This window comes from Filicampus tigris, chromosome 12, assembly GCF_054856515.1.
Source record: "Filicampus tigris isolate MCC_2025a chromosome 12, RoL_Ftig_1.0, whole genome shotgun sequence".
NCBI classification, from domain to species: domain Eukaryota; kingdom Metazoa; phylum Chordata; class Actinopteri; order Syngnathiformes; family Syngnathidae; genus Filicampus; species Filicampus tigris.
Genome location: NC_141228.1, coordinates 3151081 through 3172042, shown reverse-complemented (window position 1 = coordinate 3172042; position 20962 = coordinate 3151081). Strand labels below are relative to the sequence as shown.

Genomic DNA, 20962 nt, shown 5'->3' with positions numbered 1-20962 from the left:
CTGTTACTTCTCTCTCTGTAATGGAGGTAAGACACTGTTCACAGACAAATACAGTGAAACCTCCAGTGTTGAAACAGGTAATTCATTATTTCCTGGTAGAGTTTTACCATTTACCAAAACCTTTAGTAACTGTACAGTGTTTTACGTAATATTTTAACATTGATAGGTGCCACAAGCATAAAGAGAAGAACCACTCACTGTATAACAAAACCAAATAACGCTTAAAGTGACAGTGCGCAGAATGTTTTAATTTTTCAATATTCATTCATTTTAAAAATCCACTATTTATTTCAATAATATGCAAAAAAAAGTTCTATCACATCAACGTACATTTTTTAAATATAATCGTAGGTGAAGTAATCATTAATTGGATTACAAAGGGTGTGCCTCCCCACAGGAGGCTGCCATGTTTTGCTGCCATCTTTCTGCTAGATACCTGAAGGAGACAAACTTTGAGAACGTCGTTTCTCAACATCATAATCACACATTTTCTTATTGTCATCACTAGTACTCTTTAGTAGGGAGTGAATGAAGGAAAGTCTTAGCCCATCTGGGTCCACTTTTCTTTTATGCCAAGAATGGGTATTTAGGGACGACCATTCAATCCACGTCAGGGTCTCACTGATGAGCCACCGCAGTCCACGGTTGTCCACCTCTATGTCTGAGATTCCAGCCAGTAATCGTTGCCTTGCTAGTCCTCACTTCTCCAGACAAGTGGATTGATTGCATAGGTATTTTGTAATAAAGAAGTGGGATGAACTGGAGGTTCTGAAATTACCTTGCAGTTTAAGACTATGTGCACATGGGTCAATAAAAATACAATTTTTGGAAAACTGCCAGGGTAGAACCTTTCTGTTTTCATCGTTAGCCTGTCTTCAGGTCCTTTTTATTTTCTTTATATGACATCATAGTGTGTGTCATTACTGACTTTGTTTTGTTATGTTATCAAAACGTTCTTATTTATCAGTGATTGATCTTGCACTTGGGGATGACAGTACCTCTTGACAGCATTGAAAATGGTAATGAAGGGAAATTTTTTGTAGTTGTAGGTTTATCTGGCACCAACATATAAGTCACATGTGTATATAAAGGCTATGCATTGATCCTTCCATGACCTCTTGTTTTGACCAAACAAATGTCATTTAAAGCCCTTGCTCCTTCATAGTGAGAAGAACATGCCACTTGGCAAAAGATTGATTACACATCTCAGTTCATTGTGTATTAATATCTTCTGTTGTGGTACCGAAGGAATGGAGACGCAGGAGGTGTATCACAGAAGACATTAATGAACATCACTTAGGGAAAAACAGGAAGAAAACAAACTACACGGAAGTTGCAACCCCCATAACAACTCGTCCCCCAACCCATTCCTCAACCTTTAGATCCGAGGGGCAATTATGCCAGCAAACACCACAGGCCCCCGAGAATTGACCCATAGTCAAAATCCACGGCGGGTACGCAATGAAGGAGTCGGGGAGGGGCAACCGGAAGCGTCGACCCCGAGGCTCGTGGCGGACGGCGCTGACAGGATGCCCCAGGGGATCCCGGCAGAGTGACGAGGTCCATATCACCATGTTGCAGGACCCTGAATGGCCCGTCCTATGGGGGGCGCAGTGGGCCGCTGTGCGCACCCTAGCGGACGAAAACAAAATCCGCTGAGCACAGACCGAGTGGAAAATGGAAAACATGAGGGCCGTGTTGCGAAGTAGGAACGGGAGCAAACGTGCCAAAAGTCTCCAGCAGCGAGGAGCTCAACTGGCGACTAGGGTCTTGTGGCGTCCGGAATGAACTTCCCAGGCACCCGAAGGGCCTGGCCATAAACGAGCTCAGCTGAAGAGGACTGTAGGTCCTCCTTGAAGGCCGAGCATGACCCAAGGGAATCTGTCCAACGAGTTGCTGTCCGTCAAGCTTGCACGCAGGGCTGCCTTCACCGAGCGGTGGAACCTTTCACACAACCTGTTGGCCTAGGGACGATAGGCGGTGGTGTGATGCAGCTTTACCCCGAGACCGTCAGCAACGGTGTTCCATAGCTCAGAGGTGAACTGTGGCCCCCTATCAGAAGATAGGTCGGATGGGGTACCAAAACGGGCCACCCACGTGCTGATGAAAGTGCGGGCCACATTAGAGGACACAGTCAAGGCGAGGGGAATGGCTTCAGGGCAGCGGGTCGTCCGGTCCACCATGGTGAAAATGCAGGAAAACCCGTGCGATGGGAGACTGGGCCCACCAGGTCGACGTTAACATGGTCAAACCTCCTTTCAGGAACAGCAAAATGTTCAAAAGGGGCCTTGCTGTGGCGATGCACCTTAGACCGCTGGCAGGCCATGCAAGAATCCACCCAGGCCCGCACATCCTTCTTCAACCCCTGCCACACGAACTTCTGCAAAACCAACCTCACAGACAGTTTCCTACCGTGGTGAGAGAGGTTGTGCATCGCCTCAAAGACAGCCCGTCACCAGTTCGTAGGGACCAGAGGGCACGGCTGGCCAGTAGAAAGGTCACACAACAGCTTAACACCCGACTGCCCCACTGCCCCCTCCTCTAGTCGCAATCCAGTGTCTGAAGCCTTGAGGTTTTGGATCCCAAGGCCTTAGGCCTGCTCCACGCTCATGCGGGAATACTCGAGACCAAGCTGAACAGTCCCCACCACCGCCCTCGAGAGGCAGTCTGCTACCACGTTGGACCTACCAGCAACATGAATGACAACTGCCGCTGTTGACGAGTGGACCACGGTTCCGCCATCTTGGACATGTAGAACGTGAGCGGCTTGTGGTCCACAAACGCTGTGAAGGGGCGACACTCCAGCAAAAAACGGAAATGGCGGACCGCCAAGAAGAGGCCGAGGAGCTCCCTGTCAAAGGTGCTATATTTACGCTCTCTAGGAGTCAACCGACGACTAAAAAAGGCCAGCGGCTGCCAGGCCCCATCCACCCACTGTTCATGCACTGCACAGATCCGAGGCGTTCGTCGTGACTGCGACCGGGGCCGTTGGTGATGGGTGGGCCAACATTGTGGCACAACCTATGGCTGCCTTGAAGGCGGTCTTCGTGTCAAAGATGCCCCAGGAATTGGATGGACGGCAACTCAAGGCATTTGGTCGGGTTAATGATCAAGGCGTGTGCGGCGAGTCTTGTAAAGAGGTCCCTCAGATGTACATTGTGCTCATCCACTGAGGAGCTGGCAACGAGTATATCGTCCAAATAAACAAAAATGAAGGACATATGTCCGAGCACTGTGTCCATCAACCTCTGAAACATCTGTGCCACGTTTTTCAAGCCAAAAGGCATCTTCGAGAATTCAAACAGCCCAAATGGAGTCACCACAGCCGTTTTGGGGATATCTGAGGGATGCACTGGAACCTGGTGATAACTGCGCACAAAGTCCACCTTGGAGAATACCCGCTTTCCTGCCAGGTGCACAGAGAAATCCTGGATGTGGGGATCTAGGTAGCGGTCGGGCGTGGTCGCGTCATTAAGGAAGCGGTAGTCACCACCACCATCCGGCTTAGGCATGATGTGGAGAGGCGAGGCCCACGGGCTGTCCGAGCGCCGGATGATTTCCAGCAGTTCCAAGTTTGCAAACTTTGATTTGGCAACTGCCAGTCTGTCAGGATTGAGGCGTCGGGCTTTAGTGTGGACAGGCGGTCTCCGTGTTTCGATGTGGTAGCGGAGAATGTCGAATGACCGAGTCAAACTGGGGAACTCGTTCAGGAGGCGCTGGAACTTGTCACCTTCAGAGAGCGAGCTGGATAGACTGTCATATGTCGCCTTGTCGCGGACACAAGGTATCGAGTAGAAAGTTCGTGCATCCACTAAGCAGCCACCCTTGATATCCACCAACAGACTGTGTGCACACAGGAAGTCGGCGCCAATGAGTGGAAAGGAGAGGTCGGCCGTGACGAAGTTCTATGTGTATCGTCGGCGGCTGAAACACAAGTCCACAGCCCTCGTGCCATAAGAGCGGATGGGGGTGTCGTTTGCAGAAGACGTGTGGGCCATGTGTTCCGCCAGCAGCGTCGCTTGCCATGGCAAGCAGTACACTCCGCGTATCACCAGTGTCACAGAGGAACTTTAGGCCGGAAAGAATGTCTCTGACAAACAACAGCCGCTTTTTCACACCTGCGCCCATGGCTGCTATTGGGCGCAGGTTTATGCGTTTCCCGCAGCGCCAAAACTGCAAGGAGGGCGGCACCTCTTAGCCATAGTAGCGGGCATGAAAATAGCACATGCCCTGGGTGTCACTGCTGTCAATGGTAGCGGAACCCTTGCTCACCCGTGCCCCATTGTCCGGCGAGTTTGTAGCTGCGCGTCGGGGCCAGCACGTCGGGAGCGAAATGCTGGGTAGCGAGGAAGAAGCGGTCCGCCTCCTCCGCTAGAGCACGGGGTTCGGTGATCGTTGTGTTGGCAAGCGCAGTCCAAACATGTGGTGGCATGTGGCGGAGAAACAATTCAATAAAAAGGTTAATTAAAAGGTAATTAGGTACCTCATCGCCAAGGAGGTTCAGCATCTTCTCCATAAACTCAGAAGGCTTACTGTCCCCCAGTATGTTGATAGCAAAAGGACGTCCAGCACACTCCGATCGTGACAGCTCGAAGGTCTGGAGGAGAAGAGCCTTGAACGCTGCATACTTAGACCGAGCTGTAATGAAGCCCACCACTCTTGCGGCAGTGGCACCCCCTAGTGCTGAAACAACGTAGTAGTAGTGCGTGTCATCATCAGCAATCCCGCACAGGGCAAATTGAGCCTCTGTCTGTGCGAACCAGCGAACCGTCGCGGATGCCTCCCAAAACTCCGGCAACTTGAGAACAACGTTACTTGTCGCCATGTTCGATACAGCCACTGAAACTTCAGTACTGACATCGGGGTCACCAGTGTGGCGCAGAAGGAAAGGAGACGAATGAGGTGTATCACAGAAGACTTTACTGAACATCACTTAGGGAAAAACAGGAAGAAAGCTAACTCCATGGAAGTTGCAGCCCCCAAACCAACTCGTCCCCCAACACATTCCTCAACCTTTAGTTCCGTGGGGGAATTTTGCCAGCAAACACCACACTGTATTGTTTTACTTTTTGAGTGAGTTGAAATACAAATGATGACAGTCAAGTCTTTGTTCACCTCTTTACTGTTTTCTATTGACAAATATGTAAAAACAAATGTATGCTTCAAATCTGCTAATCAGCCAACCATCCCGTCCCTATTTCTGGACATCCTTCTTGTTGTTTGACACTCTTGTTGAAACGTTGCCCTCTTTCAAGTTAATTCAACAACATTTGGATTCAATCAACGAGCAAACTTGGACAGACAGCAAACGCTTTAGTTGCGTGTTTGTGAATGATCACAAGCCCATGTGTGTATGTAATGTTGTAAGTATGTGTGGGGAAGGGTTTTTGTGCCACTAATGGTTTAGTCAGAAATCTAAGTACTGTGTTTAAACAAAATATGACAATAATCTTTTGGGCATTTGGATAATGGTCAACTACTGTATGTGTAGCTGTACAGTAGGCCTATATTGCTTCAAAATTTGGACTGCCTGGATTGCAGAAGGGATAGGGAGAAGACATTATAAACTATGACATGCATGACACACATGACACACCAACCCTCACATTTTGCATTTCTTACCTACGGGACAGAATGTTTGGTCCACCTGCACAGTCGATCTGTAATGTAAATGTGTATCAAAATACTGACTTTACAGAAGAAGAAGATGAAGACAATTTATTATCATTGTATAAAAAGACTCCAAAAATGTGTTTGGTAGCATCTCTCATATAGCAGCAAGATATAAAATTAAAATCTTAGTTAAATAACTAAGTTATTAAATAAAGTGCTGTTGTATTTTAAGGGAATAATGATTCATACACCAGTCTCTTCACAGCTATGGGCAAGAAGCTATTCTTGGTACAGGTTTTCACGACTCTGAGTCTCCTCGAGGGGAGGCTGGGGAATACAGATTGTTCAATGGTGGTAGAGTCCCAGATTTTTAAGGCCCGGTGAAGGAGGCAGCTGAATAGATCTCATCTAAGCATGGGAGTGGGGAGTGGATAGTGTTGCCAACTCCCTGAAAAATAAAAAAGGGACACCTCATCGGCAGGGACGGCCGACCTGGCTGCCTTCAACTAGGGCTGGGCCCATCGATACCAAAATATCGATATTCCGATCCAAAGTGCTCAATTTTAAGTATTGATCCTCAAGATAAAGTAATGATATTTGCAATTAATTCATATATATATATACTATAATTATTAATCTGCAATTTAGAAGGTTGTATTGTCATCCAATCAGAATTTTCACTATGTGTTGCCAAGGGCAAAGAGCTTTCTGCCTTGGCAGAAACATCTTTGACTACTGCAGATTAAAACACTGAGCAAGACATGTCATAGTTGAGGCTCAAAATGAGCTCACCTCATCATCATCAGTTCAGCAGAACATTTTCACATATTTGTCCACTTATTTTTCATAAAAGAGAAAAATAATGTAAATTTTTTTTTATTAGTGTAGTATATCGACTGCCTGTACAGTAAAAAAAATATGCACATCTGTTTGAACTTGTACTAAATGTAAGGCTGTGTGTGTATTCTTTATCGATTATTCATCAATGTATAATGTTTATGTATTATTAATCTATTTAACGTACTTGTCAATCAATTGTACTTGTTTATTCCACCCCAAAGTTATCATATGTTGTTTGTCCATACAATGCTGGCATTCATTGCACATTCCCATATTAACCTTGATCGGAGAATTTAAAAAAACCCAAATCGTTCTTTACATACCATATCTATCTCTGGCGTTGCCTGGTGGACAACAAATTTGTCATACTGCTTTGTTGACTTCCGCTGTCTACTTTGGCAAGTGACATTACGTCGACCAATAAGATAAGCGGATTCTGTATCCTGATATACACGGGACGCGTACTGACGTACCTAAATACGGGACGATTCCATTTTTCAATGAATGGTTGGCAACCCTAGGAGTGGATGATGACCCGAACCATCTTGATAATCCACTGCAATTGTTTTTTCTCAGATGCAGTGCAGCTTGCTAACATACTGTACATCCATGCGTCAGGATACTATGGTGCAGTGATAAAAGTTCTTCAGCAGAAGTGGAAAGACTTGTTCCTTGTCAGTGTGCTCAGAAAGAAGTGACAACGCTGATGTGGGTGGTGTTTCCAGCCCAGCCCAGGACCTTCTTCGCCGCTGAGATTCAGGCTCGAGTGCTTTGTGGTCCTCGACGTCCGTTCCGGAAGTTAATGATGGCTTCTTTAAGTCTTCTTGGTGTTGAAGTTGAGGTGGTAACACTGCACCAGGCCGTTAGTGCTTGGACCCACTCACTGTACGGTGCCTCGTTATTATTGCTGATGTTGATGATAAAACCAGTTTTGGAACTGAGGTTGGTGTACAGTGTGTTTAAGACTGGGCTTAGAACAAAGCCTTGCGGAACACAATTGTTAAGGTTGATTATTTCCAAATATTTACAAACTGAATTTATTTACAAAGATAATAATGCCTGATATTGACATTGTCAGAAAGGTATTCATATAATGTTTATTATTTTGGTTGCAGTTTGACATACACTTTTCTTATGATCTCTAACTCCACTTTTGTTTTTGAAAGGAGACAAAAGACCCTTCCAAAAAAAACAACAACTGTTCATGCTTATTTAATTGCAGTAACCCGGTTTTGAGGTACAGTATATATACCTTAGATTTAGTACATTTTTAACCGATTCAGTTCAGGGTGATACCCGCCTCTCGCCCAAAGTCAGCTGGGAAAGGCTCCAGCTCACCTGTGATCCTGGTAAGCGGTACAGAGAATGGATGGACATTCTTACAGACAAACATTTTCAACATTACTAGCAGCATTTGAAACACGAAGGATAAAATTCATAAATAATGATGGTGGTATGCCAATAGGCTGTTATTTTTTTCTGTGAAATACAAAAAGCAGTGTATATTCTGCATCACACAGTGTCCACCAAATCATGCTTCACCCATCAAAATGATTTACACTGTTTCATTTTAATAAATATCAAATGGTAAGAGGAAAAAATGAAAACAGAGTTTTTTCTGTCTTTCATGAATCATCTTGAAAGTCTTGGATTTATCTAGTGGCCTTGGATATAAAACTGTAAGAGAAAAAAAAAGTACTTCAAAGCATCTTACCCAGCAGCAACACACTGATGCTTCAGACTAATAGTGCCTCGTATAACATTAACCCAACAGTCCAAAAGACCAAGACAGCATTATTATGAGCGTTGTTAAAGTCAATGATCTGATACTTCTTCCACCACGGGAAAAGTGTTAATAGGTCTGGAACAACAGCCTGCCAATGTGGAAGAATTGGCTGTTTCTGTCTTGAATGGTTTCTTGTGATCTTTTATCCCATGTCAGTGACATTGATGAAGCCTGAGGCTTGTTCTCATAAGGGTTTTAAAAAATGAAATGGACTCCAACTGGAAGTCTGGAGTTTAGTATTGCACAAGGGAGCCACAGCATGTAAGATAAACACCTAAATACAAGCATGAGCATGTGAGGGGGTTGCAAATTGTTTAAAAGTAAAGGAACTGCATTTACCTGAACTACTGTACAACTTACAAAGAATGTCTTTAAGCTCTTATAGCACAGTTCTAAAATTGTCGAGTATCACTGGTTGCATCTTATACGTTATTGTGTTTTAATTAAGTTTTTTTTTAGGAGCAGTTTTTCTAATCAATTACTTAATTTGAGGAACAACTTTCTAATTTTGGGGAGCAACTTTTGAAGGTTAATCCCAGGGACCTGAAGCAAGGATTTTATTAAAGAATGAAAATACAACAATATAACAAAAGAACAACTGTATTTTTCTGTCCAGAAATATTTTCAGTGGGGCAATTTCAAGCACAAATATAAGTTTCAGTTGAAAGAATTTCTGAATGGCTTGTATGGTCCTTCAGCAAAGCTATAAAAAAACAAAAAAAACAAAAACGATCTCAAGATCTCAAAAGTAAAATTAAAACTCAGGACTATATTGTGAAAACAAACAAATAATTACTGACAATATAATTAATCAAGATCGTCCCCTTCTTAAAATAATGTCCAATCAAATAAAATTTTAATCCTGCACAGTATATAGCACTTTTCATACATTAAAAATGCAACACAAAGTCAGGTACCAAGACAAAAGCAATCAAAAGAGAGATGAGAAAAGAAGAAAAAAAACCACATACATACAGAAATCCACCCCTATCTTCCCCACATGTAAGGACATACATACCTATATGAACAGGCCACCCAGATGTACACAGACACACACAACACATATTAAGTGACATTGTCGAGACATGGCAAGGCACTGAGGATCCAGATGACAAAAGTAATCTGCATGAGCAGTCCACACTGAGATGAGCCATAGTCCACCAGTGAGGATGCCGTCACAGAGACCACCACAAGCAGACTGTGGTAAGAAAGGTAAATACAAGAGGTAAAATGTGAAAATAATTAATAAATATACCTGTTAAAAGCTCAACTAAATAGGTAAGTCTTGAGCCTCCTTTTAAAAATAACAGTCTCTGCTGTGCTGATGCCCTCTGGCAAGCTGTTCCAGAGGCATGGGCCGTAATGGCTGAATGCAGCCTCTTCTATGTTTTTGGTCAAGCATTGGGAACAAAAGGCAGGTGCAAGAGGACCTCAAGACCCACAAGGGTTGATAATAAAAGCATATGTGATAAGGTGGCCCAAGACAGTAAAGACACTTAAAAATTAGCAAAAGAAACATAAAATCAATCCTGAAACACACGGCAGCCAATGCAGTCATCTTAAAGTGGAAGTCAACACAAACATTTTCTTTACCATTGACAGTACCGGCTTTCCATCAAAATTACGTTACAAGTCAAGATGGCGCTCTAGTAGGGGAAAACAAACTCTCCCCTCATTGAAACGCATTGAACTTTGGGTCGCTGTCATTTGATTTTTTTTACTACATTTGTATAGATAACGATGCAAACTGGTCAAAGCCTAAAATATGTAGGAAAGCAAACAGTACATTTTATCACACTCGAGAACAATTCTTACCATTTATGAAGTGCTACCTACAAAGCGTTCTTGGTTAGCTTCCATTCCGAACCGTCCAGTTCTACTCTCTTTACTTTGTTTACCCACTTTCTCCGGCGTTCAGGGTCCACACAGTAATATGGAATGATGACTTAGTTTCCATCATGTTATGGTTGGACTATCCAACCGCACAAGAACATATAGGCATGGTTTCAGTGAGGTTTATATGCTAGTCACAGGCAAAAGCAATACAACACGGTGGGTTGTTTTCACCGACGAAGGTGCGTTGCATCGTGATGTTCGTAATTGTCAATAATCTGGTCTATCTTCACTAGTCGAACCAAGTTATTCTGATTAATATTGCGTTTGTGGAATATGATTGAAGCAGCAAAATGCATTCTTTTTTTAGCCATCTTATCCCATTGAGTCACTTCTGTCGACTGAAAATTACATCACAGTTGCTCAGGTAACACAAACACGGTATCAATCAGAATGCTGTGTTTAGAATAGTGGGGCTGCATAGAACATATTATATATAAAATATTGTAAAAAAAAATGGTTTGACTTCCCTTTAAAACCGTATTAAAGCGGACCTTTAAAAATGCATGTAAATGACCCCTGCGCCATAGTTTGGATAGCCTTGGTGAAGTCAAGTAGCCCGTATCCCACTGAGGGGTGAAGGTTTGAAAGGTAGCAAACATTGATTTCTTGTCAGGGTTCGCTCAAGGTCGCAAACGTTGGCAAGATGTTCGCCAGCCATCCACAAACAAAAATAGTAGGCTACAATTGAATTAACACATACCATTACACTACACAAACAAAACTGTTAAAAAGGCCAACAAGTGAGTAAGAAAAATCCTGCCGCACCTGTTACATTTTATGGCCGCAGTTGTTAGACTTTTGTCGCCAGGTGTGCCTAATCCCGAGTAGCAACCTTAACCCAGGGGGCTGCACTTGCCTCTGTGGTGGGCGTGGCCACGAGCAGCCTGCATTACTCCCTTGCTGCTGGCTGTCACTGGCAGGCACTAACCACTGAGGACACAAACACATAACGGGAGCTAGAAGAGCTGGAATTCCCACTTACAATTTAATCATTGCAGTTCTTATTCTCTCGCCTGGTGTCATGTCAGTTCGTGGGGCCGTTTTGGTGGTCCTGTGCGCGGTCCTGGCGGTGACGCGCGCTCGCCGGAGTTCGGCGGAGCAGGAGGATGTTGAGGAGAAGATGAACAGCGCCAGATGCACCTCCAGGTGTCTCACCTTGCACATGACTCAGATTACTGCTGCATTCAGACACTTCCAGGTCAGTAGATGATCAATGTCTGACTTTCTGATAAATTCTTGTTGAAACTATGATGCCAGAGCAAGGTTTCAATTAGTTCAAGTGTACGTACACGTCCTTTAGTTCTATCTATCTATCTATCTATCTATCTATCTATCTATCTATCTATCTATCTATCTATCTATCTATCTATCTATCTATCTATCTATCTATCTATCTATCTATCTATCTATCTATCTATCTATCAATAGTACTGGATGTTGAGTAATCGTTTTTTGACATTGTTGATTTTACTTAAACATGGTGACAGAGCTGTTTCTAATATTTTACCCATGCCATGTTGCCGTATAAGGTAACTCATCAGTGTGATTCAAAGCCATTCTGCACCCAAGCAAACTACAAACACAAAAACATTCATATTCTTAATGCATACATCTGTCATGTGTCATCAAAACTGAGCATTTCTTTTGGAAAAGACAAAATGTCTGATATGATTGTATAGTATTGTATTGTGTAAGATCGTGCATAACATTCCTAATATTTTTGTTTATGTACCTAAATTCTGAAAATTATTGCGCACATTACAAATCAACTTCTCATTGATTTATGGAAGCCATGATAACAGGTGTACATAGTGGAATGTAAATTTCAAAACGGCAAGTTACAATATTGATTAGTACAATTTAATAATTTTTGTTACATGACTAATTTTTTTACAGCTGATTAATCAGAATAATTCAGGGATATTGCTTAATTTATTTGCTTCTAATGCGGTTTCCACTGGGCTGTTTTAATTTTTATCTTGTACAATTGTTGACCATGCAGTTCTTAGAAGTGTATATAAAACCAACTTTGCTGTTTCTTAATGTTTGTAGCTGACAAAATGAGTCACCTTTCTCAAATTTCTGTCCCATGTCTGCATCCTTTGTTGTGTGGAATGCTAGATTAACAGGGACATTAGGACATTACCAAGTTTGAAAAGCCACTTAACGTTAACAGCTTCAACATGTGCATGGTGTGTAGTGGGTGGGAAAGTCATTAACCACAAAGTTCAGCCCCAATGGCTCTAATGGTGGGGTGGGGGCACATGTTGACGTATAAAAACACGGTTTGGTCTGGTCCTCCTCCTTGCAGAATAGACTCCCACCACCTGTGCCATTGGTAATGAGAGTGGCCCCGAGATGACTCTCTTCCAGTAAGGTGTGTGGGGGTGTGCGTGCGTGTGTGTGCTGGAGTCTCTCGAATGGAGGTGTGAGAAAGGAAACATATTATAAAGTGGAGTGCAATAGTCAGATGTCCAACATGAAACAGCCCAGTAACGCTGCCTGTGAGTTTGTTTGCTGTTTTTAGCCGATGTGCTCTCACCACCAGGATTTCCTCACTTTGTCTGCAACATTCTGCTGCTAACAATATGCCACAAGGCTTCCAGAACTTTGTTTACAGTTTGTCAACTGAACTCTGTGGTGCACTGTGCAGCAAACTGCCCACTGCCTTGAGAAATAATGCCACGTTTTCTATATACTCTGTATTTATCCTCTGTCATTTTACTTGGGTGTCTGAGTTCGGAGTGCGTGCAGTTATCCATCCACTGCCCTCAAATATTCCGCCGTGGAAATAACGTTATGTTCATGTCATGTGCAAAATCCCCCAATGCTGAGCCATATTTTACATGTTACCAAGAGTGATATAGTGCTGCTTTATTAACTATAATTACCAAGATATATGACCTTTGCGTAACATGTTAAGTATATATTATATTCAGTGCTCCACATCTGAGGGTGATGACTAGATAACGTGTAAATTATGATCCGTCAATGTGTGCAGTCTTAACATAATCGTCATTACTGAGAGAATTAGGGTGTGGTTTCAAATTCAGTCCATTGCAAAATCATATTTTTATTTCTGCCTCAGCAACCTCTCAGTTTCCATTTGTCTGTTGATTGGCAGGCAGGTAAGCAACAAAGATCAATGAAGTGCTTGAATGTGTGTTTTTTTTTCTCCAGATGTTTGTTCTTTACAAAAGAAACGTTGCTCAAACGAGGAAACATCTATCTTATTGCAGCAAGATCCTGGTGAGCCGCAGTGTCACTCCTTCAAGCTTTTATAGGACAACTGACTGAGTGACTGATTAGTGAGAAATTGAGACCCTGAAAGAATTCATTTATTTAATGACCACAACATTTGAAATCAAAGAACTTTTATATTTTATAACATCACCAGAAACTCTAACAATAGCTGGAGAAAATCAAGTTTTTCCTCATCTTTCCCTGTCACCACACACTGACTCAAGCACACATTCTTGCTCTGGCTTCATGTCAGCGAACCCTGTGTTTGTGGCTCACTCAAGTGTGTGTGGCTAAAGTCTAGCCAATAGAATGTGAATCCCGGCACCTCACTTTCGGCCGCCTCTCTGAGTTTTCCAATACTTTTTCTAGTATGGTGTCATAGCTTAAATTTAGCTCTTTTGTTTGCTCACATATAAGTTGGTATGCTGTCTTCATTCTGAATTCTACTTCGATGTAAATGTCTGAAACTATAACTAGTGCAAAAAACAAACAGACAAAAAAACTATCAGCTTCTTCGGTTTAGTTGGGTCTTTTTTCATATGCAGTAGATTAGACCGTTTGAAACACTCATAGGTTTGTGGTGCTGATGGCTTGATGGGCCCAGCCAAGGCCGAAAGCCAAAACGAGTGAATGAACCACCTGTCTTAAGGGAGAACATTCATGTATACCTACCGTATATGTGTGTCCGTTAGTGTCAGTTTGTCTGCGGTAGGTAATCAGACCAGAGGTCGTTCCACCAACCAGCCATGCTCTGAAAAAGACCAGAGACAACGGTAAGGTCAGGTTGCACTGGTTCCGGCTCAGTCAGGCGAGAAGACAGGCTGGGGAGAGATAGAAATGGAGCCACAGGCAGGTAGACACCCACAGACATGTCTGTCGGTCTATCTAGCTAGCTGTCTTGCCATCCATTGATATGTCAAGAGGAAATCTACACTCCTGTATCAGTAATTTACCTGATTAATTGAGCAGTTGCCTATCTATTGTTGGCACCTTGCTACAACCCCTAAATGATAATGCCAGATATACTGTAGGTCATTGATTGATTAATAGAACAAGCAGGGATTGGAAACAACACTAACGCATGGCAATTCATAAAACACTTGGACATTTTTCACTCCTGTCTGGGTTGTTTGATTAGTGGGAGCGCTCCGTGCTTTGCTCAAGCTTGGTGCACTTTGCTGGCCCCATAGCTGTTGGAAGTGGTAGAGATAGCCTGGTACGATATTTCATGCATAAGCACATGCACGGGTGCATAAGGAGGAAGTTAACACAAGCTGAGCTGTGATTGGTCATTATCCGAGCCCCGAGCAACTGTGATGTCATTTTCAGTCGACAGAAGTGACAAAATGGCCACCCCCTGAGGATGGCTAAAAACGGGTGGATTTTGCTTTATTCCATAAATATTCCACAATATTAATCAGAATGCCCTGTTTCAACTAGTGGGCCTGAATAGAACATATCCTGGAAAAAATATATATGGGTTGACTCCTCCTTTAAACAGGGAGTTTGCAATTTGAAAAAACAAACAAAACATTTTTTGTCATATTTGTTAAAACTCTCATTATGACCTGGCAGTAGTACATGATAAATAGGATTTGTGAAATCTCTTGTGTACCTCTAAGTTGATTGTGAAGAAACCACTGCACCGAAGGAAAAACAACTAATTTGAGACAGAAGGCGTGGCTGACAAAGTGTCAATCATTTGCTGTGAACTGATAAAAAAAAATTGCTCGTTTTCTAACAACTGGGCCCACAACTAGCAAACAGAAGCATAAAAAGAATGAAATGCCTGGATCGCAAGACAAAAAAAGGTGAACATTTCAGTTGCCTTTCATGCTGGAGGGAGCTCAGGCAGCTGGGAGGATTCAGAAGCAACATTTCTGCTTGACTGTTAAGTATATTATCTCTTACTTATTTTTAATTGATTGTACATTCCAAAAAAGAAAACTCCACAGCGATAACATATCGGGGTCTATTTTTTCATTGATGTGCATGTGCAAACGTTGGCTTATCCTGATGTTCATGCAGACACGAGCCTCGCTGCACATGGCAGCCATGGTGGCAGGCTTCTCTGCACTAAACTGGGCAGTGAGTTTGTGTCCTTGAAGATGCACCCGGTGGAATGATAATTAGTTTGCCGAAAGTCAGCATATCGGCAGCATAGGCTTCCATGTCATTTGATCGGGTGAATGTGAGATGAACAGGGAAATACTTTGCTGATGTGGGGGTGACTGCCACCTGAAACCTTGATAAGACATTCCAAGTAAGTACAGTGGAACGTCTGAAATTGAATGCACCTATGGTTGTACAATTTGGAATTCAATTACAATTGATTGTAATCGATAAATTGCTTTTTGGGGTTACGTCGATTGTTTTTTCAAATTTTTTAAGCATTTTTTTTACCTCTTTGGTAGCCTGCTAATACGCACTGTTTGCACTGACAACATGGCACGGAGACCCTAACTCTAAACCCAACCCACACAACAGGCAAGAAACAGATTGCTGCAAAGTATTTATGAAACTGTTGAAACTAAAGCGTGTAGCATGGAAGGAAAAAGTCTGAATTATTTCACATAGTTTTTACATATGACAAATGAGCTTGGTGGAAATTTGGCAATTCTGGAGTTGGACATTGTCAAAGACGTACAAATGGCATTCATCCACATACTGGTCCAATTACGTAAATGATGGGAGCAGCTGATGTAATATACTACAGACAGTCTGTAATATAGTTTATCTACTGTAATTACATTCCATACTTCACCAGCGTTTATTCCCATCAATTTACAGTCCATTGCTTATTAGACAACTACTTCCGGTGGTGTGGCTACACAATGAGAAACTCCGAAAGGTCACTAAACATTATAGTAACATGAAACAAACTCTCCATGGCTGAATAATCCATCCATCCAATTTCCGAAGCACTTATCTTAACACAAAATGACAGGACATGCTGAAAGCCTATGTTGTAGACAGGCTTATATTCCTTGCCAAAAAATGTTTCGATCTAAAATTAGGCAACTTATCTGATATGCATTTGGACAACTGTAAACTGTATGCAAAATGTTCTTTACATTTACAGGGACAAAGATTTTGTTTGGAAGGACCTTTTATTCATTATGCTCCTTCACAGTTTTTTTACACAGTAGATTATTCCCAAAGGCAATATTTTTATTATTGATGGTGATAAATTGTTGAACATTGAAATTGTTTTATTAAAAAGTATGAATGGCCACTTTCTCCAAGTTCTGAAGGATCCCGTTGTTAATTACGTCTTACTTTACTTAGTTACAAGAATGTAGCTAAGACAGGCTTTTACCATCGTTAGGCCGTACCTCACTGAGCCGTGAAGGTTTCCAAGTGTGTGCGCACCTAGCAAATATTGCTTTTTCATCAGGGTTCGTTCAAGGTCACAATTTATTTATATATTTATGATTCTTAATTTATCTATTTACCTAGTTAGTTTTGATCATATTTTATTGTATTTATATTTTTATTGTAGTTATTAGCATGTCATCCTGCGGATGGTACTCTCTTTCCACTCGCATAATGTGGAGAGTCCACCTCGGTCTACTCGGCTCGTGGTGGTCTCTCTGGTTGGTTTTGGCACCACTCGGTGTGTATGGCTCCCACAGGTAGTTTTCACTCACCTGGATCCTCAGTTCCTTGCCATGTCTTCACACTATCACTTATTTGTGTTACATTTATGATGTATTAAAAGTGCTAAATAATTAGATTACATTTGATTTGGTAATAATGTAAATCGGTGCGCCAGAATGAAGAATGGAGCAGGCCGCCGTATATGGCCCCCATACTTTTCCCACTCCTCATATTTAAATGGCTTGATGGATATCACCAAAATCATTTGGTTCACACCAAATTATAATTTGCTCCAGAGTCCACACTGTGGCCCTCATAAAACCTTTATTAACTGTATAGGCAATGTTTGAAGTAACATATTAACATCAGCTGCATGTAAGTCCACCAAAGGTTTGGCGTGTAAGCAGACTCGCTGGTCCTCTTTAGGACTGGTTGCCAGCCAATCGCAGGGCACATAGAATATTTTTATTTCATTTTCACCCTGCGGCGCGCCTGTTCTACAGGGAGGTTGATACTCCCGCCATCGGCATCCCCTCTTCGCCCACGGGAATTATGGCGAGTGCCGCGTTTCTTAAGCCCTGTCTGTGATATTCCAACAATGGCCACTCATTACGTCGTTTTCACCAAAGTTAGATATGAGATCACTTGGACAGAAACAGAATATAACTGAATCTCCCGCCGCTAGTGTCCTGTCAGCTGTGCAAACAAATGCAAGCGGGGATCAGTCATGTGACATCGGGAGTTCTATAACGGGAATTTCCTCTATATTGAGAGTGGCTGAAAATTGTCATAGTATACGGTATGGGTGTGTGATTGGTCCGCGGATACCACGATGACATGATTGACTGACAAATTAACAAATGACAGAATAACATGGAATTTAATGCCTTTCAATAGGCCCCTAGAGCGGGCTTTGTGTAATGTAGCGGCAAGTTGTCGTTGCACAGTGTTGCCTGGTCAACTCATGGCAAGAATGTAAAGTGATTGACAGAATTTTTTTTTTTTTTTTAATTCTGATAGGCCCCCGATTTCTGTAAGCCCAGGTAAGCCCGTTGGTAAATTCGGCCATGCATGTCATATGCACGGTCAACTACATGATCCACAAGGGGAGAGCTTGCAGTTTACCTGCCAATCTCATGCGCGAACCCCAGTGGGCCTATTTCAGTTTCCTCAATGTTAAGCACAGAGTACTCGGGTATACTGCGCTCGTAATACCCTAAGTTTCATGCACATGAGGGATGCTGTGAGGATTGGTTGGTAAAAGACTACTTCTATCTCACTCCTCATATTTAATGTGTGTTCAGTGTTGCCCACTCGGCATCCATTGCAGCCTGATCATCCTGGAAGGGGGATTCCCCCATCTGTGGTCCCTTCTCAAGGTTTCTCACTTTTCCCCAGATGTTTTTTTTTTTTTTCCCTTGCCCTCCTGGGGGTTAAGATCAGGGGATGTCGAGTATATGATTTGGTGCATATGTGAAGCCCTTTGAGACTTTCCTGTGATTAAGGGCTATATAAATGAATTTGACTTGACTATCTCACAAGGCGCACAATGGCGCAAATGCCCCGTTAGACCCAATTCTACCTGTGTAAAGTCTAGCAAAATACCAAAACAAAGAAAACTCCACCCATCCACTCTGTTAGACTGCGCTTTGCGCTAGACTTGCACTCGGCAAGAAAAAGGGCCCTTTGACTTCAGACATTCCATTGTATTATATATCAGAGCTGGCCAAGTCAAAAATAATCTCCAAGCAATAGATTCATTTTTCATTATGTGACATCCATTCATCCATCCATCGATCCATTATCTTAAATGCTTATCCTCACAAGGGGCGTACTGGAGCCTATCCCAGCTGAACCCTGAACTGGTTGCTAGCCAATCGCAGGGCACACAAAGACCAACAAACACACACACTAACAATCCAAGATCAAATTTAGAGCGATCAATTAACCTAGCATGCATGTTTTTGAAATGTGGGAGGAAACCGGAGTACCCAGAGAAATCCGACGCATGCACGGGGAGAACATGTAAATTCCACACAGGAAGGCTGGGGCAGGAATCGAACACATGACCTCTGTACTATGAGGCGGACATGCTAACCAGTCGATCACCGTGCCACCCATGTGACATACATATTTGATAGAAATACATACATACCGGTGCTGTACTTATCCATCCATCCATTATCTATACCGCTTATCCTCACAAGGGTCGCGGGGCGTGCTGGAGCCTATCCCAGCTGGCTTTGGGCAGTAGGCGGGGGACACCCTGAATTGGTTGCCAGCCAATCGCAGGGCACACAAAGACAAACATCCGCACTCACAACCACACCTAGGGGCAATTTAGAGAGTCCAATCAACTTACTTATTCATACCAAATTAATACTTGAACATGCATAATGTCGGGATGCGCGTGTTGCACACAAAGCATGGAGATGTTTGCATATCCGGAGATGTTTAACTGCTTCACTGTCTTTTCCTGTTCTTTGAGAGCAATACTCTGGAAGCAAGCTGGCATCTTTTACATTTGTTTTTTTATTTATTTTATTTTTTTCATTTGTAGTGGCTCCTCTGCTTTTTTCCATCCATATAGTCTGCAACTTGCAACTTTGTGGTCCAGGAGTACTTCAAACTAGTAGAACTGAAACCCTTACTATGATGCTTTGTATTTCAGGATGTGGCCCTGCAAAAACCCCAATCACTAAAGTACACGTATATAGAGTAATTAGGGGCTTCTGTCGGGAATGGTTAGACTTTGACTTGAGTTTTTTGGGAAGAATTTGTGAGTTCTGGTGAGTGGAAGTTAGTCATGATACATTTACAACCATGGTGCACGCACACTCCCACACGGTATGGTGGTGTTTGTCTCTGGTCATCTGGGACTGATTAGTGGAGTTAATGCCTCATGTTAAATAGACTTTCTACTACACTTGACCACAAAAAGTAACCGCAACACCCACATGCACTCTTACTTTACTTGTCTCTGGCAAACACACGTTTTAGTGATGCATCTGGTCCAAGTGTGATTTATATCTCAGTCTTGTTTCAAACACTGAAGCATGTCCACAGCTTTACATGTGCATGATGAATGTGCACATACATACTGTATTTAAGTGTGCACCCTCTGTGCTTTTATGTCACTGTTTTCCTACTCTATCTATCAAGCTGTTACACTTAGACAACTGTAATGCGGACACACCTGATCATCAAGAAAGTCCTTCATGGTAAATGATTCTGTTCATGGAGTCAGTTCTTGTGGTTGCTTCTGTCACTGACAGAAGAAATGTCTCACGGACAGGGGTCACCAACCTTTTTGAAAATTGATAACCACTTCTTGGACACTGTTTAATGCAAGGGGTTACCAGTTTATGTGCTCGTGAAATAAAATATTTTCGCAAATTACCTTTAATGACATGTTATTAATTAAAATGAACTATTTTTGTCGATGTGAAGACACTGTTATCAACAACTTATTAAAAAAATCAGCACTGTACCTCACTTGACTCCTGGCTTGTCAAATGGCTTTAGGCTCTTGAGCCTCATCATTGTATCTTTTCCATTCATATTGTACATTCTTAACCAAATGATGATAGCGTTGCGATGTTCCTTCTCTACCTAGAGTAGCATTTCTGAAACATGTTGTCTTGCCTGCTTACTGTTATAGTAATAATAATAATATAAAAGTAATAGTAATAGTTAAATTTTAAAATGATTTGCAAATCATTGTATTCTGCTTTTATTCGTATTTTATACAACATCCCAACTTTTGGAATTGGGGATTGTATTAGCTGACAGTTTAAGTTAGGCTACTAATATTTATCAACACATATTTTAATATTAATGTTTATTATCAACTAAAAAGTGTAAATGTGAGAAAATTCACCTATTTCCAGAGCTTGATAAAGTCCTTAAAATTCTTCTTGAGGATTATTTTACAAGTGGATCATCTCAACACTATTACTGCAATTGATAAGAGCATTAATGGAC

General features: G+C 42.4%; 1 protein-coding gene across 2 annotated transcripts in view; it reads left to right on the top strand.

Annotated features, from left to right (window-relative positions):
* Positions 1-11013: 11013 nt before the first annotated feature.
* Positions 11014-20962, top strand: part of anos1b (anosmin 1b) — a 58552-nt gene continuing 48603 nt past the window's right edge. For both annotated transcript variants that reach the window (XM_086047448.1, XM_086047447.1), the window contains exon 1: positions 11014-11333. In XM_086047448.1, coding sequence (XP_085903574.1) covers positions 11157-11333 — 177 coding nt within the window. In that variant the 5' untranslated portion in view covers positions 11014-11156. The remainder of the gene's footprint in view (positions 11334-20962) is intronic.